General features: G+C 40.6%; 1 protein-coding gene across 1 annotated transcript in view; it reads left to right on the plus strand.

The window, feature by feature from the left end:
- Nucleotides 1-19,547, plus strand: part of BEGAIN (brain enriched guanylate kinase associated) — a 149,997-nt gene extending 130,450 nt beyond the window's left edge. Inside the window, exons 7-9 of the mRNA XM_074149429.1 lie at nucleotides 11,391-11,498; nucleotides 14,800-14,883; nucleotides 18,174-19,547. Of these exons, the coding sequence (XP_074005530.1) occupies nucleotides 11,391-11,498; nucleotides 14,800-14,883; nucleotides 18,174-19,547 (1,566 nt within the window). The remainder of the gene's footprint in view (nucleotides 1-11,390; nucleotides 11,499-14,799; nucleotides 14,884-18,173) is intronic.
- The last annotated feature ends 1,190 nt before the right edge of the window (nucleotides 19,548-20,737 follow it).

Raw genomic sequence — 20,737 nt, forward strand, 5'->3', positions numbered from 1 at the left:
TGTAGCGAAGAAGGACAACTGGCTTGTATAAATGTCTTCACAGGGAGAAAATGCTAAATATCAGACAGCTTTTTAAGCAAATGAACCATGAACGATGGCTACAGGCAGGAACCAAACCTGTTCAAATGAGGAAAAATGCAAGACATAGAGCTCCGGTTACCCAGGGAAGCAGCACATGCTCCATTTCTTGAGGTTTTCCCATCAAAACTGGTATGGCAACAGGTCACTTCCAATCAATTTACTGAAAGTGTATGTCAGCTAGATTCACACTAATTGCACAATCCCTTCATGCTGCTCTTCCCTGGGGACAACTACAGACCCAGAAAAGTGGGCTTCCCATGAATTACAAGACTTTTGTCTTGGGAGATAATGGATTCAGTCCTTGCCTCTGCCAAACATTATTTGTATGCCATTGAGCTAGTTACTTAAAGTAACTTTCATTTTACATAGTTTTAGGTATCTAAAAGCTAAATGCCTATTTAGCATGTAAAAGTCTGAAGTATTTTTATCCTCAGCATCTCTAACAGCCAGTGGAGAGAAGGAGGCACTGTTGGAGAGCTGTTCCTCTGACAATTCTCAAAAAAATAACTATACAATGGGGAATTTCATGCTTTGAAGAAATCTCTATGCTGATTGAAAGAAGGCAGGAAGGTGACTGGTTTAAACTTGGACAATGACACTCTAGACATGTAAATAAGGGATGGTCTGCCTTAGCCTCTGCTAAAGAGGATATTAATATTTATAAGCTGCTGTGAAAATAATACCTTAGAGACTTAATAGTATTAGGAGGTATATGAATAGATATGATAAATGGTATCAAGAAATCACAGTGTTCAGATTTTTTCAAAGCTCTAGAGTGAAAGAAAACTGAATCTTAAGATACTACAGGACAATATTCAGACTGTGAGCCAGATCTCTGAATGCCACAAAGAAATACTGAGGGTATTGAATCTGTGTACACTTTCCTTAATGGCAAAGATAGCTTAAAAGAACTCTTTCTCAAAAAAAGTTTTTTTCCATTTTAAAGGGTTATTTTTCACCAGCCTGGCTTTCAGGATGGCAACAAAGTTTTGCCAGCACAGCTGATGGGGCCATGAACTGCTTTGTGGCAGCAAAGGCCTTTTAAACCAGAGTAACCACTGAAAAAAAGGACTGTGGAGTTAGAGTATAACGCAGAATAGTTAAGGAGGAAAATGAAATTCCAGAATAACTCTGAAATGCTGCAGAGGAGACTAGAGCTGATTCAAGTAAGACAGCTGATCTTATGACATGGAAGAAAGATTATGGCATTTCTCTTGACCAAGAGGTAGAGTCTCCCTCATCTACACAAACGCTGGAGGCAACAGTTCAAGTGACGGCCCTGAATAGCAACATAAAGAACATAGAGCAGCGAGTTTCCTATCTGCTTGTAGGAGCAAATGCTTTCATAAAAATATATCCGTGGTTTATTTTCTTTGGATTTGATCCCAGCAGTCAGATGGGGAGGAAGCGTTGCGCTTCCTTTATAGTAAAGCTTAATCAGTACACCAAGAGATCCATTCTGCAGCCTTCCAGGAGAGTTTACTCCTCAAACACTAGTCAGCAGAAACAGTGGACCTGAGAGGAGGATCAACTGTGACTATATCTAGCAAAGCCTCATGTGACCCCAAACGTGCAGTAGACTTCACTCCAGCTCTCTAGCACACTCCTGACTGTCCCTCCACCCAGGGTTTCTCAGGAATTCCGAAGAGACACAATTAAACCCATATAAAAAAAGCACTACAGCAACAACCACCGAAAGAGCTCTGTAGAGAGCAGTGTTAGGAGGCAGAGGAGACTCGAGTTAACACGTTAGCAGGATTGGAAGCAAAATTCTCTCTTTGTTCAAGCAATTTACCTAATGGTCCTTTTCTTTTTTAGACTTCTTTTCGCACTAGTTATTTAATATAGCCATTATATTTGGTTATGGCAGTTTGAATTGGGATGCTGCCAAACAGACACTGTTTAGCAGGGTCTGAGGGGCTGGATATTTGAACAGAGCATTTTAATGAACTTCCCCTGCTCTGCCTTGAAAAGAGCTTATAGGGATTTATCACAGTGTTCTCAAGGAGCTGGGGTTGAATGGGGTGAAACAAATGCCAAACCTTAAATAGCTTTCCCCAACATGAGATTTTACAAAGTAAATAGCAGAGGTATTTTTTAATAAAAAAGGAGGGACTAATTTAACAGAGAAAAGACACAAGTGCATTATGCCTATTCCCTGTACTTGCAATTTTTCAGCCAGCTTACCAAATCTTTCCAATCAACATCCCAGTTGATGTTTCAATGTATATTAAATACAGTTAAGAGACAAGAAGAGCAGAATATAAAAGGCATACACACGTTGGATGTGGACGTGTTTACAAAGATCAAATTCAACAAGAGGAAGAGCCTTAGATGTGAACTAGGGTAGTCAGGAGACAGAAGCCTACAGGATAACAATAATACAACAATAAGACTAGTACCAGGATTAATATCATGACAAGCGCTATGGGGAAATCAGACCACCTGGAGCTGACTCCAAGCTGGCCGAGTACCACCAAGCAAGGCTTGGACACAAATCTGGCCCCAGCACAAGTCTTTGCTACAAGAACGGACCTTGTGCACTCGAGTGCAGTTATAAACCTAGAGAGGAAAATTCAGCATTGCCACAGGAGTGCGATAAATCAGAGCCAACTTTTCTGAGAGAGAAATATCTTAACTCCCAAGAGAGAGCATTTAGCTAAACAGTTATTTTAAGACAGCAATTACAGGGGGAAGAGGAGGGGGTTTCATTTTTCTTCTACGCAACTAATTACTAAGAAAAAACGTCAAAAGGTGACAGGAAATAAGAATTTAAAAATTCCAAGAACAAGCCAAAGTATTAAAGAGCAAAGTGCTGCAAACAGTTTAGCCTTAGTTTTGTTGTTGGTTGGGAAATTGATCTTGCTTAAGTAGTCAACTCTAATTAGAATTCACTTGCATATTAAAAAGATCTGAAATTAATATGAATTAATATAGGATTCCAAGGTTCAGAATTCCACATTTTCCTTCCTAGGCCATTTTTCTGCTTTAATCAGAGAAATTAATGCACCTTTCTCTTCCCAGTCCATTTAAGCAGTGTCTAAGCAATATCCTGTCTCCAGTAATTTCTCCGTTTTCACAGGTGAACCTGTGTGACTAGAAAGTTTGAGCATCAAACAATCAGTCATTTGAGTGACAGCTTCAAGCTGCAAGCCTGATGAGCCTACATTGTGTGGCCTGGAGTAATGGTACTTCTCCTTTGTCACCCATTCATGCTACTTTTTTTTCTCTTTGCAAAATGTTTCGCTCCTTACCAGTAGCTCAGTTGAAGTCTCTATTCTTTTCATCTCACTATGACTATATAATTCTTTTCTAATTTTTTTGATGAACTCCTAGATAAAATTACAGAATAAAAGAACTTAAGCTGTAGCAAGAGCAAACAATCTAGTGTCTTCCTGAGCCAACCCAAGCCTCATACAGCTGTCACTTCCTTTTATCCCATGTGCTCATCATAAGAAAGGCTTGTCATATTGCAATAATGTTCTTGCCACTATCTTTTTTAAGTGGAAGTACTCCAACATGACATAGATTTTTGCAGTAGGTAAAGCCCCTGGCACAGGAGACATTAACAACATACCTTCTCTGACCCTTCCAGAACAGTGAATATTTTAAAATCCTTAATGCCAAACACTTGTTTCTGAAGACTGCAGCCTTGCCTGCACCCTTGGCAGCTTGGAAACAGAAAATCACTTTAAATAAATATCTAATATACCATAGAATAAATATAATGAATTAGTCATTACTCCTTACTGTAATGTTACATCATTCCTGAAAGCCAGGATCTATTAGCATTATGAAGAGGTGTTGAGACAAGGATGGGAGTCCTGGAAATTACTGTAGTGGGAAGCAAAGACGAGACAGTGGTACGTCATGAAATGCAATCAGGATGCTGCCACAGACTCTGCATATGTCCCTATACATTCCCGCAGTTTTGTTTGTAACTTGACAAAAATTACCTAATAAATTAATTAAACATTTGACTCTTTTGCTCTAGTCGCTTGTAAAGATTCACATTCTTAAACAGACTTGTGGGTTCAGTGAAGTTCACTTACCCACTCTAAGTGAATAGCTCCTTGGGATACTCATTTTACTATTAAACGAAAATATGATTTTTATACAAAGAAATAAAACCAAAAGCACAATACGTATTTAATGGTGCTCTCAGGCAATGATCAGCACCAAATCCTGCACCCCAAGGATCATGTCATGAACTGGTATCAGTTGATACAGTTTCATTATTTATTGAAATGTCTTTCATTATTCTTAGGTTTTTTTCTCATCTTGTCAGTTCTCTGTTTTTATTACAGTTTCTGCCCATGGGTGCAAGTGAGTGTGAGTAGGAGATATCCATAGCTAGGCTCTTAACTGGCAGATAAACTCACATAGCTCCAAAGCATCCATAAACATGCACACACACAAACGCATAATCTGTCATAATAACATGAAGATCTGCAGAGCAGAAACTAACATGCAGTAATGCTTGAAATCATGAATTTCTGCAGAGAATACCCAGTAATATCTGCAAGTCTAAACCATATTTTGCTTTTTTTATGAGCCAATTGATAAAACATATGTTGTGCATATGGTCTATGGGGAAGTACTGTAAATAGAACAGCTGCTAACTTTAAGAGTTACAATAGAAAAAAAGCTTTTATTTCCACCACTAGTTTTCTCATTCTTGCTTTCTTTTCATAGTTGGATATGCCTCTGGCCTAGTCATCCCCCTCACCAACCCAGTTTTTGTTTAAGACTCTGCAAGCAAGCTAAGAGGTCCCTTGGTTCAAATGCTGTGTTTCAAAACTACCTTGCTCAGTAGAGACCATGACAAACCTGAATGTGAAGAGTACATATAAGCTTGAAATAAGCTACACAATTAGCCCCTGCAACAGTGAAAAGTTTCCACACCTGGTGGGAGAGACTATTGCATACTCTCCCAACCTTCAGTTCCACAAGGGATGACTATTTTTATTTATATCTCACCAGGATATGAGAGATGCACTGACAGATGCTATAAAACAAATTCATCCTCACTCATCATTGAATTACTGTCATTGAACAATCACTGAGAATGCATGGAGCATCTAGATGCCCTTTCTTTGTCGTAGATAACACATTCTCATCCCCCTATTATTAGTAATAATTAAATGCTGCTTCACTGACTCCAAAAGAAAGACATGTATTCACACGCACCAAGTCTAACCTGAGGTCTGTTTGAAGTCTTGATGAAATACCAGGGAGAAACATGTGAACTTATACATTCAATGCATACTTGCTCTCTATTTTATTAGGACCTAGAGGTGTATCAATTATATATTAAATTGTCTTTGCATAACAATAACAGCATTTGCTTCTATGACAGATGTCAGTATTTGCTAATAACAGGATTTTTAAATACCATATATCATAAAAACTCCAAATGCTGCATACAGTTAACACAGCGGTCATGAGGTATGGTAGCCATAATTTGTTGCAGAACTCACAGAATCACAGTATGGGTGGGGTTGGAAGGGGCCTCTGGAGGTTATCTGGTCCAACACCCTGCTCAAGCACCTAGAGTAGGTTGCCCAGGACCACACCCAGACAGCTTTTGAATATCTTCAAGGATGGAAACTCTACTTCTACCTCTGGGGAACCTTTTCCAGTGCTCAGTTACCCTCACAGTAAATGGGTTTCCTGATGTTCAGATGCCACTGCTTACGATTCAGTTTGTGCCCATTGCCTCTCATCTTGTCCTTGGGCACCACTGAGAAGAGCCTGGCTCCATCTTTGCACCCTCCCTTCAGATATTTATACATATTGATGAGGTTCCACCTGAGCCTTGTCTTCTCCAGGCTAAAAATGTCCCAGCTGTCTCAGTCTTTTCTCGTAAGAGAGATGCTTCAATCCCTTAATCATCTTCCTGGCCGTTTCTTGGACTCTTTCTCAAGAATGTTCATATCTGTCTTGTACTGAGGAGCCTGAACTGGACACAGTATTCCAGATGTGACCTTACCAGCACTGAGTAGAGGGGAAGGATCACCTCCCTTGACTTGCTGGCAACACTTCTCCCAATGCAGCCCCGGTTACCTTTGGCCTTCTTTGTAGCAAAAGCATGGGTCCACCAGGACCCCTGGGTCCTTTCCTGCAAAGCTGCTTTCCAGCTGGATGGCCCCCAGCATATACTGCTGCATGGGGTTGCTCCTCCCCAGGCGCAAGACTTTGCACTTCCCCTTGTTGAACTTCATGAGCTTCCTGTCAGCCCATTTCCCTGGCCTGTTGAGGTCCCTCTGCATGGCAGCACAACCCTCTGCTGTATCACCCACTCCTCTCAGTTTTGTGTCATCTACAACTGCTCTGTTTTATCCTTCATAGGATAATTTCAATGGGATTGTAAAGTACCGCCTTAAAATATACAGACCTTGTTTTCAAAATATACCCCCCACAAGCACTTGCTCACCAAAGTAAATGCATTACAGTTGCTTAGCAGATACTTTACAGCACCTATTAATATTTGCCATGAAAGATCATGACTAGTGTTCTGTGAGAAAAGTACTGAGTTAACAGTGTTACTGGACCAGTGGGGAACTTCTCCTGTGGAAGCGCTGTCTTCCTCCTGGGCAAGCACAGTAGTAAAGAGACAAGGGAACAGAGTTCTGCCTGTATTCCACATCAAAAAACATCTGGGCATTCAGGATGGGATACCAGTGCCACTTTGGTGGTATTTGTAACAGAAGAAATCTCTTTCTTTCTGTCTGTCATTCAGGCATTACGTATTAAGAGGTATTTCCAAAAGAAATCTGCTGACCTGCCTTGATGGCCGCCACTACCATTATATTATTCTCCCAGTAGCAGTGAAATGCCATCCATTGAAATGCTCCTTACAGCAACATCAAGAACAGATTTCCTTTGCCGTGTTTGAAAAGGCTGACATTTCCACAGACCTGCACTGCTCATTTGCAACATTGAGACTGATTTCAAAAGGTCTGTACACAACTCAGAGCTCCCGCGGGACAGCAGACGGCAGTAAGCAGCCTAGCCTTGACTAATAGGCTGACACTGCTTTATGGTAGGACACTCTCCAGCTGCTGGAAATCATTGAAGGGAGGCTGAAACATTACCAGAGACACAGCCAACTTTTAGGCTGCTCCATTTCTGCCAAAGGACAAAAGAAGGGGCCTTTGTGGTTCCACTAATCCACAAGAAAAGCAGGTCTTTTCATCCAGCTTTTGTTACCTTCCAAAATACACTTATCTATTATTTCGTGCTGTACCAACTTACCAAAAGTCTTTTCACCCCACTTGTACCACAGATAACAGGTGTAGGGACTAGATGATACCAAACACTTTTGACAGTCCCACCTTATATTTTTATGGATCTGTGAATACATGAGGGATACTGTCATTATGATAGATACAAATTATAAGAAAAACAGTGTTCCAGACAGAGATGGAGTCTTTTATTATATCATTTGATCCCATTGTGAAGAGCAAATACCCAATTCCATCAAATCTGGGAAGGAAGTGGTGAGACTCATGCTAAATCCAGGCTAGGAGCAAGGGCTCCGAGTGCTTGGTTCCTCCAACATTAATATCAGTGCTGTGCGCTGCTGGAGACACCCAGCAGTATGAATTTGATCTGACTCAGACGTGGGCACATGATTGCAGTTCTCTAGAGTTAGTCAGACACTAAGGAGCTGCATTCTTTTATGTTGGCTGTGTGCAGGGGTAGGAGGCAAGGGCAAGACGCACTGAGCTGACTCAACAAAGATTTCTGAACAAAGATCCACCAGAAGCTCAGCCCATTGCAGCCTATAGCTATGGTATTTTGGAGTGGACTTCAGGAGCTCTCAGCCCAGCTGCAAGCTATTGGTATATCAATAGCACCATTAACTTAATCTGTTATTGAGTTTTGAGAGACAGGTTGTTAGCACCGGCAGAGCAGAAAGCATTGCCAAAAGGAAAGAGGACAGGTCACCAGCCTAATGGAAGAGCAGGAGGACCAAGCATCTAAAAAATATCAGACATAGAGGGATCTGCCAAAAGTAGTTATAAGGAAAATAAGCATTTCTGTTTGTAAATCACAATCATAGCACTGATATTATAATTCCAGCCATCCTTTCACCCCTCTCTGACATCTGTACCTGATGCTGAAAATATGACTTTCTGACTGCAAATGGAGTGCTCAAAGTTACTGTCCCCAGTAACCAGCAATCCTTTTAATGCAGTGACCCAGCACTACCACGCCATCTCTTCCAGCTGTACCATGTTCCCCAACATGGTGTCAGGATTAAGCTTCTGTCCTCTTCTTGCCACCACTGGACCACAGTACCATCTGGCTGAAGCCCTGAACTTTTAAAAATGGACACACAGTATGTGGACAATATGCCAGAGCCTTTCCAGGTCATGTCCACCCTTAGGCTACCTCTTTTTTCCACAGTGGGACAGACTCTTTGTTGATGTCAACAACACTGATTTCAAGAGAGAGATGCCAACATATACTGGTGGAGAAGACTGGGACTTTCTTTTTCATTCCCCCTCCTCCACAGCACTCCTGAGATGTTTATGGCTTTGGTGTCTCTCTGCTGCCCTATATAGTATAAATTTGGACTGAAGTGAATTTTACAGTTCAACAAATATAAAATATTTTATAAAGTCACACTTGGTCAGATACAAAGTCTGGAAAAAATCAGCCCCAAAGTTACCATAACTGAAATAAAATGAAACCATAATTCAGTCACACTCAGCATTACTCAATGCAATGGAAACTACAGCTTCCAAAGTCTGAATCTGCTGCCCTCTCTGTGCTGAAGACTATAAATCCTTGATCAGATGATCTTTCCTGAACTGTAAAACATATTGAGTCAAGTTCAATTTCATTAGGCAGGAGCAACACTCATTGAAATCAGACACTTAGAGCAAAAGGGGATCCTACAAATCATCTGCCCTGGCATTGATGAAAACTTGTCATACAAGGATTAATAAAATCTTCAATACAAATGGTTATTTGGAAGATTAAGTCTGTATTCAGTGGGCCTGGATCCTTCAAAAGCATGAAACCACTGGGAAAATTGAGGGGACACATTTTTCCCAGGTACGTCAGTAGTTGGAGATGCCAATATAGCACTTGTCTACCTCATTACGCAGCTAAATACCTTTTAAAATGTCATACTCTCAAAGGAGATTCCTGGAGGTGTCCAGATGTCCAGGAGGTTTACAAAGTGCCTAGTTGTTTATTTCACAATAAAATCAATGAGAGTTAAGGGCCTCATATAAAACCATGTCAATCTGCCTAATCACAAAATACAGCCCTTAAGATCATATGTCTTGTTAAAACCAGTAAGGTTGGAGCTCTCAAAGCTATGCTTTGGCTGTCCATGATAGAGTCACCAGGCAGCCAGCAGAAGCACCTGACAGGCTGAGAGAGCTGGGATTGTTCAGCCTGGAGAAGAGAAGGCTCCAGGGAGACCTTATAGCAGCCTTCCAGTACCTGAAAGGGCCTACAGGAGAGATGGGAAGGGACCCTTGATCAGGGAGTGGAGTGATAGGACAAGGGGTGATGGTTTTAAACTGAAAGAGGGGAGATTTAGATGAGATATCAGGAAGAAATTCTATACTGTGAGGGTGGCGAGACACTGGAACAGGTTGCCCAGAGAAGTTGTGGATGCCCCATCCCTGGAGGTGTTCAAGGCCAGGCCGGATGGGGCTTTGATCAGCTTGGTCTAGTGGGAGGTGTCCCTGCCCATGGCAGAGGGGTTGGGACTCCATGATCTTTAAAGTCCCTTCCAACTGGAGCCATTCTATGATCAATGGGAACAAAACAAGGAGAGGTCTCAAGCCTGAGCCAGCCTCCAGGCACAGCTGGGCTGTCAGGACCCAGGTCTTGCACCAGAGGGAACAGATGGTCTGTAGAAAAGCTGACATTAAAACAGGCCAGTTCAGACCTTGACAAAGAGACTTCAATCATATTTGTGCTGTTTATAGCAAGCCGTGGGTTTGCCTAGACCATTTGAAAAGGTGTTTTTCTTTAAATAGCAACTTAGGATGAGAGTTGCCACTTCCAATTCAATCACCCCTTTTTAATATAGCCTGGTGCTCTACAGCTGGGTAATTAACCTTGATATTCATTCGGACTTTGAAACACACAACTCCCATTGCTGTCAATTAGCTGACAATGCCGGCTGTGTGTTGATGGAAGATTTTTGTGTGACCCTGGCAATATGGCATTTGGGAAATATCAGTAGCTAATACAATCAACCTGCTGGAGAAAGTCCTTCACAAATTACTCTAACAATTTTAGAATGGGAAGTCAGATTGTGAATTTGTCACTGGATCGAGTTCACGAAACAAAATGGGTGCACATGAAAGTTTACCCTACCTTCTGCTCTTATTGCAATGCTGCTTCCTAATTTTAGCAATTATCTTTGCTAAAAGATAATTGGCAAACCTTCTCGTTATCATGGTCTTGTACAGCTCTGAGAGCAAAAAAGGTGCCTTGATCTCAACTAAAGCATTCAGAAGCTACCATACTTTTTAATACTAATGTAAGGCTGGAGACAGGGTTATAAAAGATTGCTAAAAAATATTTATTGATATATGAGGTGGTGCAATAAGCACTGTAATACAAAAATGGGACAGAGTATAGGAGGGGTCAGTGGCACTTTACTTTTCCCGCTATTTCTTTGCATTTATATTAAAGAGTTACAGCCTACTGGTAACAAGATTAAATTAGTGGGCAGCAAGAAGTTGAATCAGACTATTTTCCTGTTATCCCGCAGCAGGCCACATTCCGCTAATGAGTGTTAACCCTGCAATCAAACAAACATTCGTCTTGAGAAAGGAACAACCTCATTCAGGGTTTTTAAAGCAGCCAACACAGTCAACAGCTAAAAAAAAATTGGCTTAAACACAACTGCTTTCCTTTTTAAATATTGTTCTTCCTCCCTGGTGAGAATGGAAACTAATGGCGTAAATGAAACACTCTTGTATCAAAAGCTGAGAGCAGCCCAAGTCCCTTCCAGGTTCGATAACCCTGCCTTGTGATGAAGAAGGTATAGCTGGTGCTCAATCGAATGCTTTTGCACAGGCAAGCTACAGCCTTTTGTGAAGGTTCCTAATGTGAGCTCCATTTGACCTCCATATTTTCAAGGTGCGTTGCCTCATCTGCTGTGTGAAAATAGCAAAAAACAGAGAAAAAAAAAAAAAAAGAAAGAAATATTGGTCTGTTGGTCTGTTGTGCTTTTCCCTGGATTTAAGAATGACATCAACCTTTGGGCCTTTTTCTGAAGTATTCTGACAGTAGAAAAAATACTGACTGCTCCATTTTCTACACAGGGTCAACATTACGAAGAGGAAAAACGGGCTTTGAGCCATGAAATAATTGCACTCAATAATCACTTAATAGAGGCCAAGGTGACAATAGATAAGTTGTCAGAAGACAATGTAAGTATTTAATTATGGATAGATCTTGAGATTGTATTCAGAAATAAATTATGCCATACACTTCCCGCGGAATTATAGAATAATTTCTCACTGTTTACATAAAATGTAACTTGCCACCTCAATAGTTAAAATTCATGTTTGATGTTCCCATCATTCTGTAAATTCAGCTCTTCTTAAGCTATGGGGCTGGGGTGAGACTTTTCAATGATTTTTTTTTTCCTTATGTCTAACCTAAAACTGATGAAAAAACAAATCTAAGACGTGGCAATGTTCCCACATCGATTTTGCCATGGGTTTCAGTCTAGTACAGCAACCTGGTGGAAGCACATGCTCAGAGCTATTAGGTGAACACCTGTAAGGTTGGAGGATTCATCATTAGGATTTAAAACACGGTGTAGAGCACTACATTTCCTGCAGTCCCCCTGATTCTTCAGTCTTTGCTCACTGAAATGGGATGCCCAGCACAAGTGAGCTCAGATAGCAGAAGGTAGGATTGATCCAACCTGGTCGCCCGGATCATTGCAGGGAGTCAGGTTTTCCCCAGCTGTGGTTCAAGTGTAACAATTTACCTGTCTCTGTGTGGAACAACACAGGGAACATCTCTGGCAATTGTCACCCTGCATTTCATTAAACCCTGCTGAAAACTGGTATGTGTACTGCAGCTGGCAACCACACTCATGAAAACCTTCCAGGGACAAACCTAAAAAGACAGTAAAGAAAAGAAGATTGCAGGCATTTAGTTCATTATTCTGCCATTCCTTAGACACTTAATAAAAAATTCATCTACAGAAGACATGTTTCTCTTAGCACTTATTTTTCAGCATCTTGCATTCAATCTTCCCATATTTCATACAAACTCTTAATCATAGTAGGGAGCATTTGATCCCATTAATATGCCTGTTGATGTGAATTGGTCCTATGCAATTAACAGCTTTCCAACGGAAACAAAGAGTTCGCAATCTGACCCTTTTTTACTTTTATAGAAATTATGCTGAAACAACAGCATAACTCTGATTGCTGTAACGGACAGAACATGGTAAATGCAATGGGCTACCTTTAGGTTTTAGAAGCACAGGTATACATCCAGACTAATTCAGCTGAAATCAGTGAAGTTATTCCAGTTTTAAACTGGGGGGAGGGGGGAAATTTTAAAACTCTGCAGTCAGTATTCATGCATTTACACTGCTTCATGGAGTCAGCTTTGAGCCCACATTTGAAGAAGTGTTTTAAATATTCATAGTTTCTAAAAGGCAGCTCAGACTGGACTGGAGTACTCTTCTTCCGAGAATTATTCTGAACTACTCTGAACATTAGAGTATGGTCCAGAAGCCTCAAATAACAGTACCACTTCTTCATGCTTGAAGAATGCTGAATGGAGAATACTGAAGAATGCCAGATGGAGAGAATGTATTTTTGTCTTGCCAATATTTCTTCATTTGATTATATTTCCCCTTATTTTTCTGACAGATATGCAAAATGATGCTTTTGATGCAAAAACATGTCTTAGACTACGGAAAACACTTTTGGCATTAATTGCTGATTGTTGTTCTAGTTGCCACAGACGTGGCTAGCTTCCATTTAGCTAAACATTAAAGGACAGAAAATCCCTCCAGCCGCATGGCATGTCCCAGCATGTTGAGGACGAAGCACACGTGGCACATTCAACTGGCATGTCATTTTTCTGTAGTAATTTTTAAAGCTGCTAAAAATAAAGTGTCAGAAACACTTTTTGTACTCTCCATGACAACCACTTCACAGAAACAGAGCCTCACAGCTTTTTGTAGAAAGGATTAGATTTTGGAGTGATTTCTTTTTTCTGTGCCTACTAGTAATGCCATACGGGACTTGGAGTACTTGTTTGCACTGTCCATTGTGCAGCAACATATTATGTGTTTAATGTGCATGTAACATGTCACAATCACATGCAAGGGGTTTTGTTTCTAAATTGAATTCTTGGATTCCTACTGTTTGCATCTGTTTTCAGGAATAAAAATAGTGTGTACTATTATAAAAGTTAGGACCTACATAAATGAACATATCTCCCCACTAAATTTAAGACAGAAGTGATGTGTATAAAAAAAATTACAAACAAGAGTATAATGAACTAATGGTCATAGGAAAAATACATTTACTACCCCAGTGCCTCACAGACTCCCAGGAACATCTTGTTGCACCTGTTATTAAACAATACCTTTAAAATTATTTTTCAAAACAGAAGGAATTTCCACCTGTTCACAGGAAATTTCTTTGTCTGTTTTTAAAAGAGCAAGTGGTACAGTAAAAATCTTCAAGCAATAAAATTATAACATTTCAGTATGTAACACCTTTTCTCTATAAATATTTCCTAATTTTTAAAGGTTAACACAGCCTTGTGTCCGCAGTACCTTTATGCTTTGTCTGTCTCATTTATGCACACCTATAAATAAAACTTCTGAAGCCACCTTTCTTTTTAATGGCACCTAGATCAGAAGCAACATACAACTCTTACCTCCAGGGACCAAGAGATACTGGTTGAAGGATACAGTTACAGTCATGTATGCTAAATTAAATTTAGATGAAGGGCAAATCTATGTACTGAATTTTCCCATTAAACAGGCTGTGGGAGCCATTCAATACAAAAATAGTATAAACGGCTTGTTTAAATTCTCTTTTTCCCTGTGTGGAATTCTCATGGTAATTTCTTACCCAGTAAAAATATCCTGTTCTGCAGCATCAAATATTTGCAGTGAGATTTAATATATTTGTATAGCTGCATTCTGCACGATATGAAAGGAGCCAGGAACCAGCAAGAAAGTTTTGTAAGGAAGCAACGACCTTTTTTTAAAAACAATACAATACAATGTATAGTTCTGCAATGAATTTCTCCCACAGTCTCATAGGATTATTTAAGCATTTTCTAAAGTAGTATCTTACTGCTGATCTGGATAATACTCAGTAAAAATTGTCTGTTCTTAAGTTTTCTTTTTGCTTAAAAGATCGTGTTTATTTTAGCCTCCATAGCATCGTGCATGTTAACAGAATAAAGTCCAGTTCCTAACGGTAAGTATCCATCTTTTGAAAAATAGATTAGTGTTCTCTAGTAACGCTTCTCAAATTTTTCTTTTTAGTAATTTTATCAGCCCTCACGGAGCAAAAGGGCATCTCAGGACCATGCAAGAAATGCAAATCTTAATGTATTTAAAAGTATGCTCCAAATTGTCCCAAAGTCAATTTTTAAAAGATTGCTCAGGCATGGGAGAAAGGCTGAAAGCCACAAGCTGTTTGCAAACTTTAAAAAACAGGCTATTTTTTGTTTTTCTAGGAGCTCTATAGGAAGGACTGCAATTTAGCTGCTCAGTTGCTCCAGTGCAGCAAGAATTACGACAGGGCACATAAGCTTTCGGAGGTAATGTGACCGAACTTGGTGAATATTGGAAGAAATAAATATTTTATGGAAAACAGGTTATTTTACATGTATCAATTCCAGAACTCGTTTGCCCTTAAGGCTTTTATTTCTGCACCCCTTCCCCCTTTGAGGAGCAGGAGGGCTTGTGTGCCTGCTGGTACCCTCTGCAGCTGAGGGAGGTGCTGACAAAATCACAGCTAGTAATGGAGCTTGGAGGTACTGTCTTCCCCAAAACATCTGCTATTGGGTAAAATGGACCTAGTGCTAATCACGTCAAAAATAAAGATTTTAGCAAAACCAAAGTGCTGAGAACTCTAAACTGCAAAATGCTGGGGGAGGAAGGCTGGGGTGTGTGTGCGTGTGAAAGCAGGGGAATAACAGGCATCAGAGATTCTGATATAATCAATTTTCCTCCTGAAGCTATTTTCCAGTCCAGCTAATTTCTAAACCTCAATTTTTAAATGGACTGACAGCACAAATATCTTTTTCTAAAGCAACCAGAGCACTGAATGATTGATTTCCAAGGTGTAAACTTTAATTAATAATCCTCGCTTCCAAGGAAACGAGGCTTGAGCAACAGACTCCTTAAAGGGGAGGCAAATATTATCTTAGTGAACAAGACTGTCTTTAGGGATGCAGGCCCTACACAAAGCAATAGCACCTTCCTCATGTGTATTGCTTCAGTGAAGGTCATGGAGAAAAGTTTCCCCTTCATCAATCCCATCAGTTTGATGTCCCCCAAATGGTATCTCTTGTGCAATTCTGTGACAGAGTAATGCCAAATTGAATGTGGAATGTATAAACGATTTCTACACCAGTAGACTGCTTGCAAGCACTAAACAACCCTGGTATATAAGGACAGAGCAAGACCCTTCTGTCAAACGGGCAATGATTTTCTGGAACTGAGACAGAACTTCCAAATTAAGCATTATCCTAGTCCTGTTATTTTTTTCCTAGTAACTGGCTTCCCTTAGCAACTCATATCCAGGAGTTATCATGACATTACTCACGCTTGAATGCACCCTATATGTTAGTAAGAATTAGGACCTTAAAAGTATTTAGTGGTTCACTTGCAGAAAACTATCACAAATGTGGGATCTCCCCACAATTTCCCAGACTGTCATACGTGCAATTAAATAGGCAAAGTCCCCACTCATAAGTCCAAGTATTTATTAATTTAGCAAGTATGAATGTGCTGTCACAGCCAATTGAATTCCTTAAAAATGTTAATGTTGCCTGCCTGATAAAGTATTGTATATTATCCAGAAGCCTAAACTACAGTACAGTATAGTAATGTGACAGCAATATCATTTTAGCAATTCCAGTTTCCAGTGCAATGCCCAGAAAATACTGGTTTTTTTCTTAACACATTTCATAATCTAAGTAATGTATATAAAATAGATCAAACAGTGGTGTTATAGGATACAAAAATATAAATAAGCTACCCCATACAGCAGTTTCACATTAAACGAACTGTACTTCTCATTACTGTGGCAATTTACAGCAGCCCTATTTTAAAACCCATTTATTCAATCTTTGTTGCATCCGTACTTACTATGACTAATATTGCTGTCTGCCAGCAGATTGGCAATATTGTACTCTTTATTTCCAATGGAAGACATACGAGATAATTAACAACATAATGATTAATTCAAAATATCCTGGAAGGTCTGTTGGTTGAAAAAGCACTCATCCTACTCCACATTAATAGGAATGCCATTTCACAACATGCCATATTTTGAATACATTGAGTTTTGAGGATTAAACTAAATTTAAAAACTTCCCAGTGAAGCTAAAAGAAGAGCTCCGTATCTTATATGTTGTGAGATGATTACAAGGAGCAGGCAGCTTAAATTTCTCTTGCCTAGAATGGAGACGGGGGAAGACGGCGGGGAACCACTTCAGTATTTGTAGGGTTCTCTCCTCTAGAGAAACAAAGTTAAGGAGGGAGTGCAATTGTTAGGGCTGTAAGAGTAACCACTGATTATGTGTTAAAGAGGAACTTCATTTCTAGTTATAAAAAGAAAGTGTATATATAAAAAGAAAGAAACCCTGAGTAAATCAGGGTTCAGCCAAGCATTCAGGGGCTAAATTCTTAAGTGGTGTAAATCAACATGGATATCAAAGGAGATATCACAGTCACAAACTCAAAACTTAGTCCAAACTTCAGTTCCTTTGATTTCCAGTAAGAAATGCTGAGAGACAACCATCGTGCAGCACTCTCTTGTATCGCTGTCTGATCATTGCTAGAGATTTGAAAAAAGGAATGCAAATAAACCCGACTGGTAAGAATGCTTGGTAATATCTGTGTAGGCATTACCTGCCAGGCTTTTGAGCTGCACCAAGGAATGCAGGCTCTCGGTCCCTTCTGGTCCACATGATAGAATGGCAGGTGGAACCAACCATCCACAGAGCAGATCCTGACTTCTCCAAAAACTACACGATCTCTGATGCATAACAGACATATTGATTAATTCTGGCTAGTCAGTTACAGGAATCATAATGTAAATTCAGGTCTTATCTCTTATTTCTGCCACTGCAGCAAGAAACTAGAAAAGCAGTCAGGTAGCAGCTGCTGGAAGCAGGGGGCACATCAAGGCTCATACGGACAGCTGATCTGACAAACAGTGCCCAAGTGCTGGGGCAAGGTAGCCAGTTTGATTTGCTTCTTCCCAGCACAGGAACACTCCTGTCACAGCAGCCAGTACCATTGCTTTAAGTGTCAGTGAAACCAACTTTCCTGCCTCTTCAAACAGCATTGTTTATCAAATGCGACACTGAAGGGCAGGAGCCAATTTGGCACCAGGTTGGAGGCAAGAGATGAGCTCGAAGAAAGGCGAAAGAAGAACAGAGTAGATCTGATCTCCTCCTCCTCTTCCCTCACCCCAGCAGTGACCTCCACACCCAAAACTCCAACTGCAGATCGTACCCATGTGTGCAGCCTGGAAAGTGTCACTGTAGGCTGTAATTCCCTACCTGCCTTTTTAAGATCATGGTTTACTACATTCTTTACATCATTCCTATCCAAACATTTCCGTTTCACACTGTTTTCCATGAGGGGAAGCAGATTAAGATTTCCAAATGTTAATAAATGAAAGTCATTGGATTACGTTTGTTTTCAGAAATGCTCAAAGAGGTTGTGGCCATCACATTAGTCAAAGAACTATATACAGTGAGCTGTGCAATGCCGTAAACAGCACTCATTTATCAATGTTGTATAAGCCCAAGCAGACACCAGTATTGACATGCACCTTTTCTCCTGTCCCCTTTGCCACCTCTTTATGTTACAGTTGCCATCTGACTTTCAGGAAAGAGTCAGCATCCATCTGGAAAAACACGGGTGCAGCCTTTCTGTCCCCTTGTGCCACACATCTTACGCTGATACCATACCCACTTGTGTCATTGCCAAAGTACTGGAAAAGCCAGATCCAAACAGCTTGTCTTCACACTTGTCAAGCCCATCTACAAGAGATCTCAATTTTCAGGACTCTGCTGGAAAACTTGGACAAAGGCCCCAGTACAAGACGGACATCTACTGCAGCGACACTGCCCTTTACTGCCCCGAGGAGAGGAGGAGAGAGAGGAGGCAGAGTGTGGACACACAAGTGAAAGACGTGGGGTTCCTGCGGTCCCAGAACTCCACCGACAGCACCGTTGAAGAAGACGGTTTCCATTCCAGCTTCTCTCACGAAGCCTTCCCAGAGTACATTACCTCTCTGCCCACCTCCAGCTCCTACTCCAGCTTCAGCGTCACATCCGAGGAGAAGGAGAACGCCCAAGCCAACACTCTGACAGCCTCTCAGCAAGCAATCTACATGAGCAACCGAGATGAGCTGTTTGAAAGAAAGTCACCTGCAGGTTATGAGCATCAGGGAAGTCCTAGGTTTGCCAAGTCCAAACCTGCGCAGCACATGGAGCTTGCCGACGACAACGAGAACTCGCCCACTTTTACTAGGACTCTGCCTCCTTATGCAAACGAACCTTTCCATTTCTCAGCCATAACACCACAGCAGGCTTTAGCGAATCAGAAAATGAGGAACGAGTGCAGGAGCGCCCACCTTTCAGAAGAAGACCTGCCTGGCCGGTGGAGGCAATTGAGCGTGGAGGACATTGGGGCGTACTCATACAGGAACGCTGGAAGGCTGTCGCCCTGTAGTTTTTCAGAGCAGTACTACAGCAGCCCAATTAAGAAGGGAGACAGTCGAACAAGCCCCATCTATGCTAGTTACAAAGCAGATAGCTGCTCGGAGGGAGACGATATCTGCCAAAGCAGACTTGTGGATTCTTGCTTCCTGAGAACAGACAGTGGCCTGAATATTGACATCAGCACTAGCTGTAAACAGGACAAACTGCCCACTTACAAAACAAAAGAATCAAGAGACCAAAAAAACGAAAGGATCACCGTCCAGTTATGCAGTAGCAAAAACATTGAAAATAGCCCAGTATTGAAAAGAGAATATGTGGACGTGAGCCCCAACAGCTCAGCAGAGTCCCTCAATCAGAGTTCAATGGAGCCTTCAGAAATCCACCAGTCTTCCATGGAGCAAGGAAGCCATCCAGGTATTCACAGCAAACAGCAGCAGTTTCAGCGGACTGGGAGTACTGGTTTGAGTCGGAAGGACAGCCTTACAAAAGCACAATTATACGGAACCCTTCTGAACTAGGCATCTTCCAAAATGGCAATAAGACAACAAACAAAAGGAAGCGAACAGCATTTGATACTTCTAGTGAACAATAAGGTTCTAAGAAACAGGATTATTATAAAATATATATTCATAATGGTACTATATGTTTAAAACAAAATCTCTTCAAAAATGTTATACAGCACTTTTCACTTAACATCCTTTCCACGTGGGAGACCGTCCCCTCCCCTCTTTTGTAAACCTGAAATATTTTTATAAACAAAATGGTATTTATTAGACTATCCTAAGCTATTTGAGCAGAATTCTTTTCCCTTCAAGCAGGTTTCTTATTTATTTTTTGTGCATGAGGCCATCTGTGCCTAAACTCTTGGAGGAAAAGGGTAAAATCATGACGACGGTGATCAAAAATAAATCCACCTGATAAAATACCATAAAATGTCATGTGAAAAAAAAAACCAAACAAAAAAACAAACAAGAACGGTGAATTTGAAGAAGTATATTTTTTAACAAGAATGGAATTGTATCTTAAGTTATTTCATACAAATGTATTTATGAGTGACTAATGTATGCACAAAGTGATACTAATATTTTGTTCTTTTAATCCACTGTGTTTCTGCTTTCCTATTTTTCCTTGTATACTACCTCAAAATTAATTGAGGGTTTCTTTGTCACATTTTCTGTAGGCTTGCATTTATATTGTCTAAAATGCATGCAGTGTCATAATTAATACTGTATTTTGCATTACTTAATAAAAGACACCAGTGGAGATATCTTGGGGTTTTTTTTCCTTCATTAAAACATACCCTGCACAATAGAACGTGGGATTGCTCTGGGTGGCATCAGTCCAGCAAAAGTTATTATTCATGGATAATATAAACATTTGACCATCATCGATGTGTGCAAGTACTCACTGTGCTATTTTGAAGATCTAGCATCCAGTCCCTACAGTACCTCCGAGATCTGTAGCAGCACTATGAAGAACAACGGTAGCTAATAATATCACACAGGTAAGGCTCAACATAACTCTCAACTGAGGCTTATTTCAGAACAAAAGCTATAACACGCCTTGTGCTTTTATGCTCCCAAACTTGCTCACAGTGAGTGTGAGTGGTAGGTCATGCTACAAATAATCCCATGAAGTCCATAAAACCCATATAGAATAAAGTTCCCCAAGGCCAACTGCTTCTTACGACGGAATCTGACCTACAGTG

This window comes from Numenius arquata, chromosome 6 (assembly GCF_964106895.1).
Source record: "Numenius arquata chromosome 6, bNumArq3.hap1.1, whole genome shotgun sequence".
In the NCBI taxonomy this organism is placed as follows: Eukaryota; Metazoa; Chordata; class Aves; order Charadriiformes; family Scolopacidae; genus Numenius; species Numenius arquata.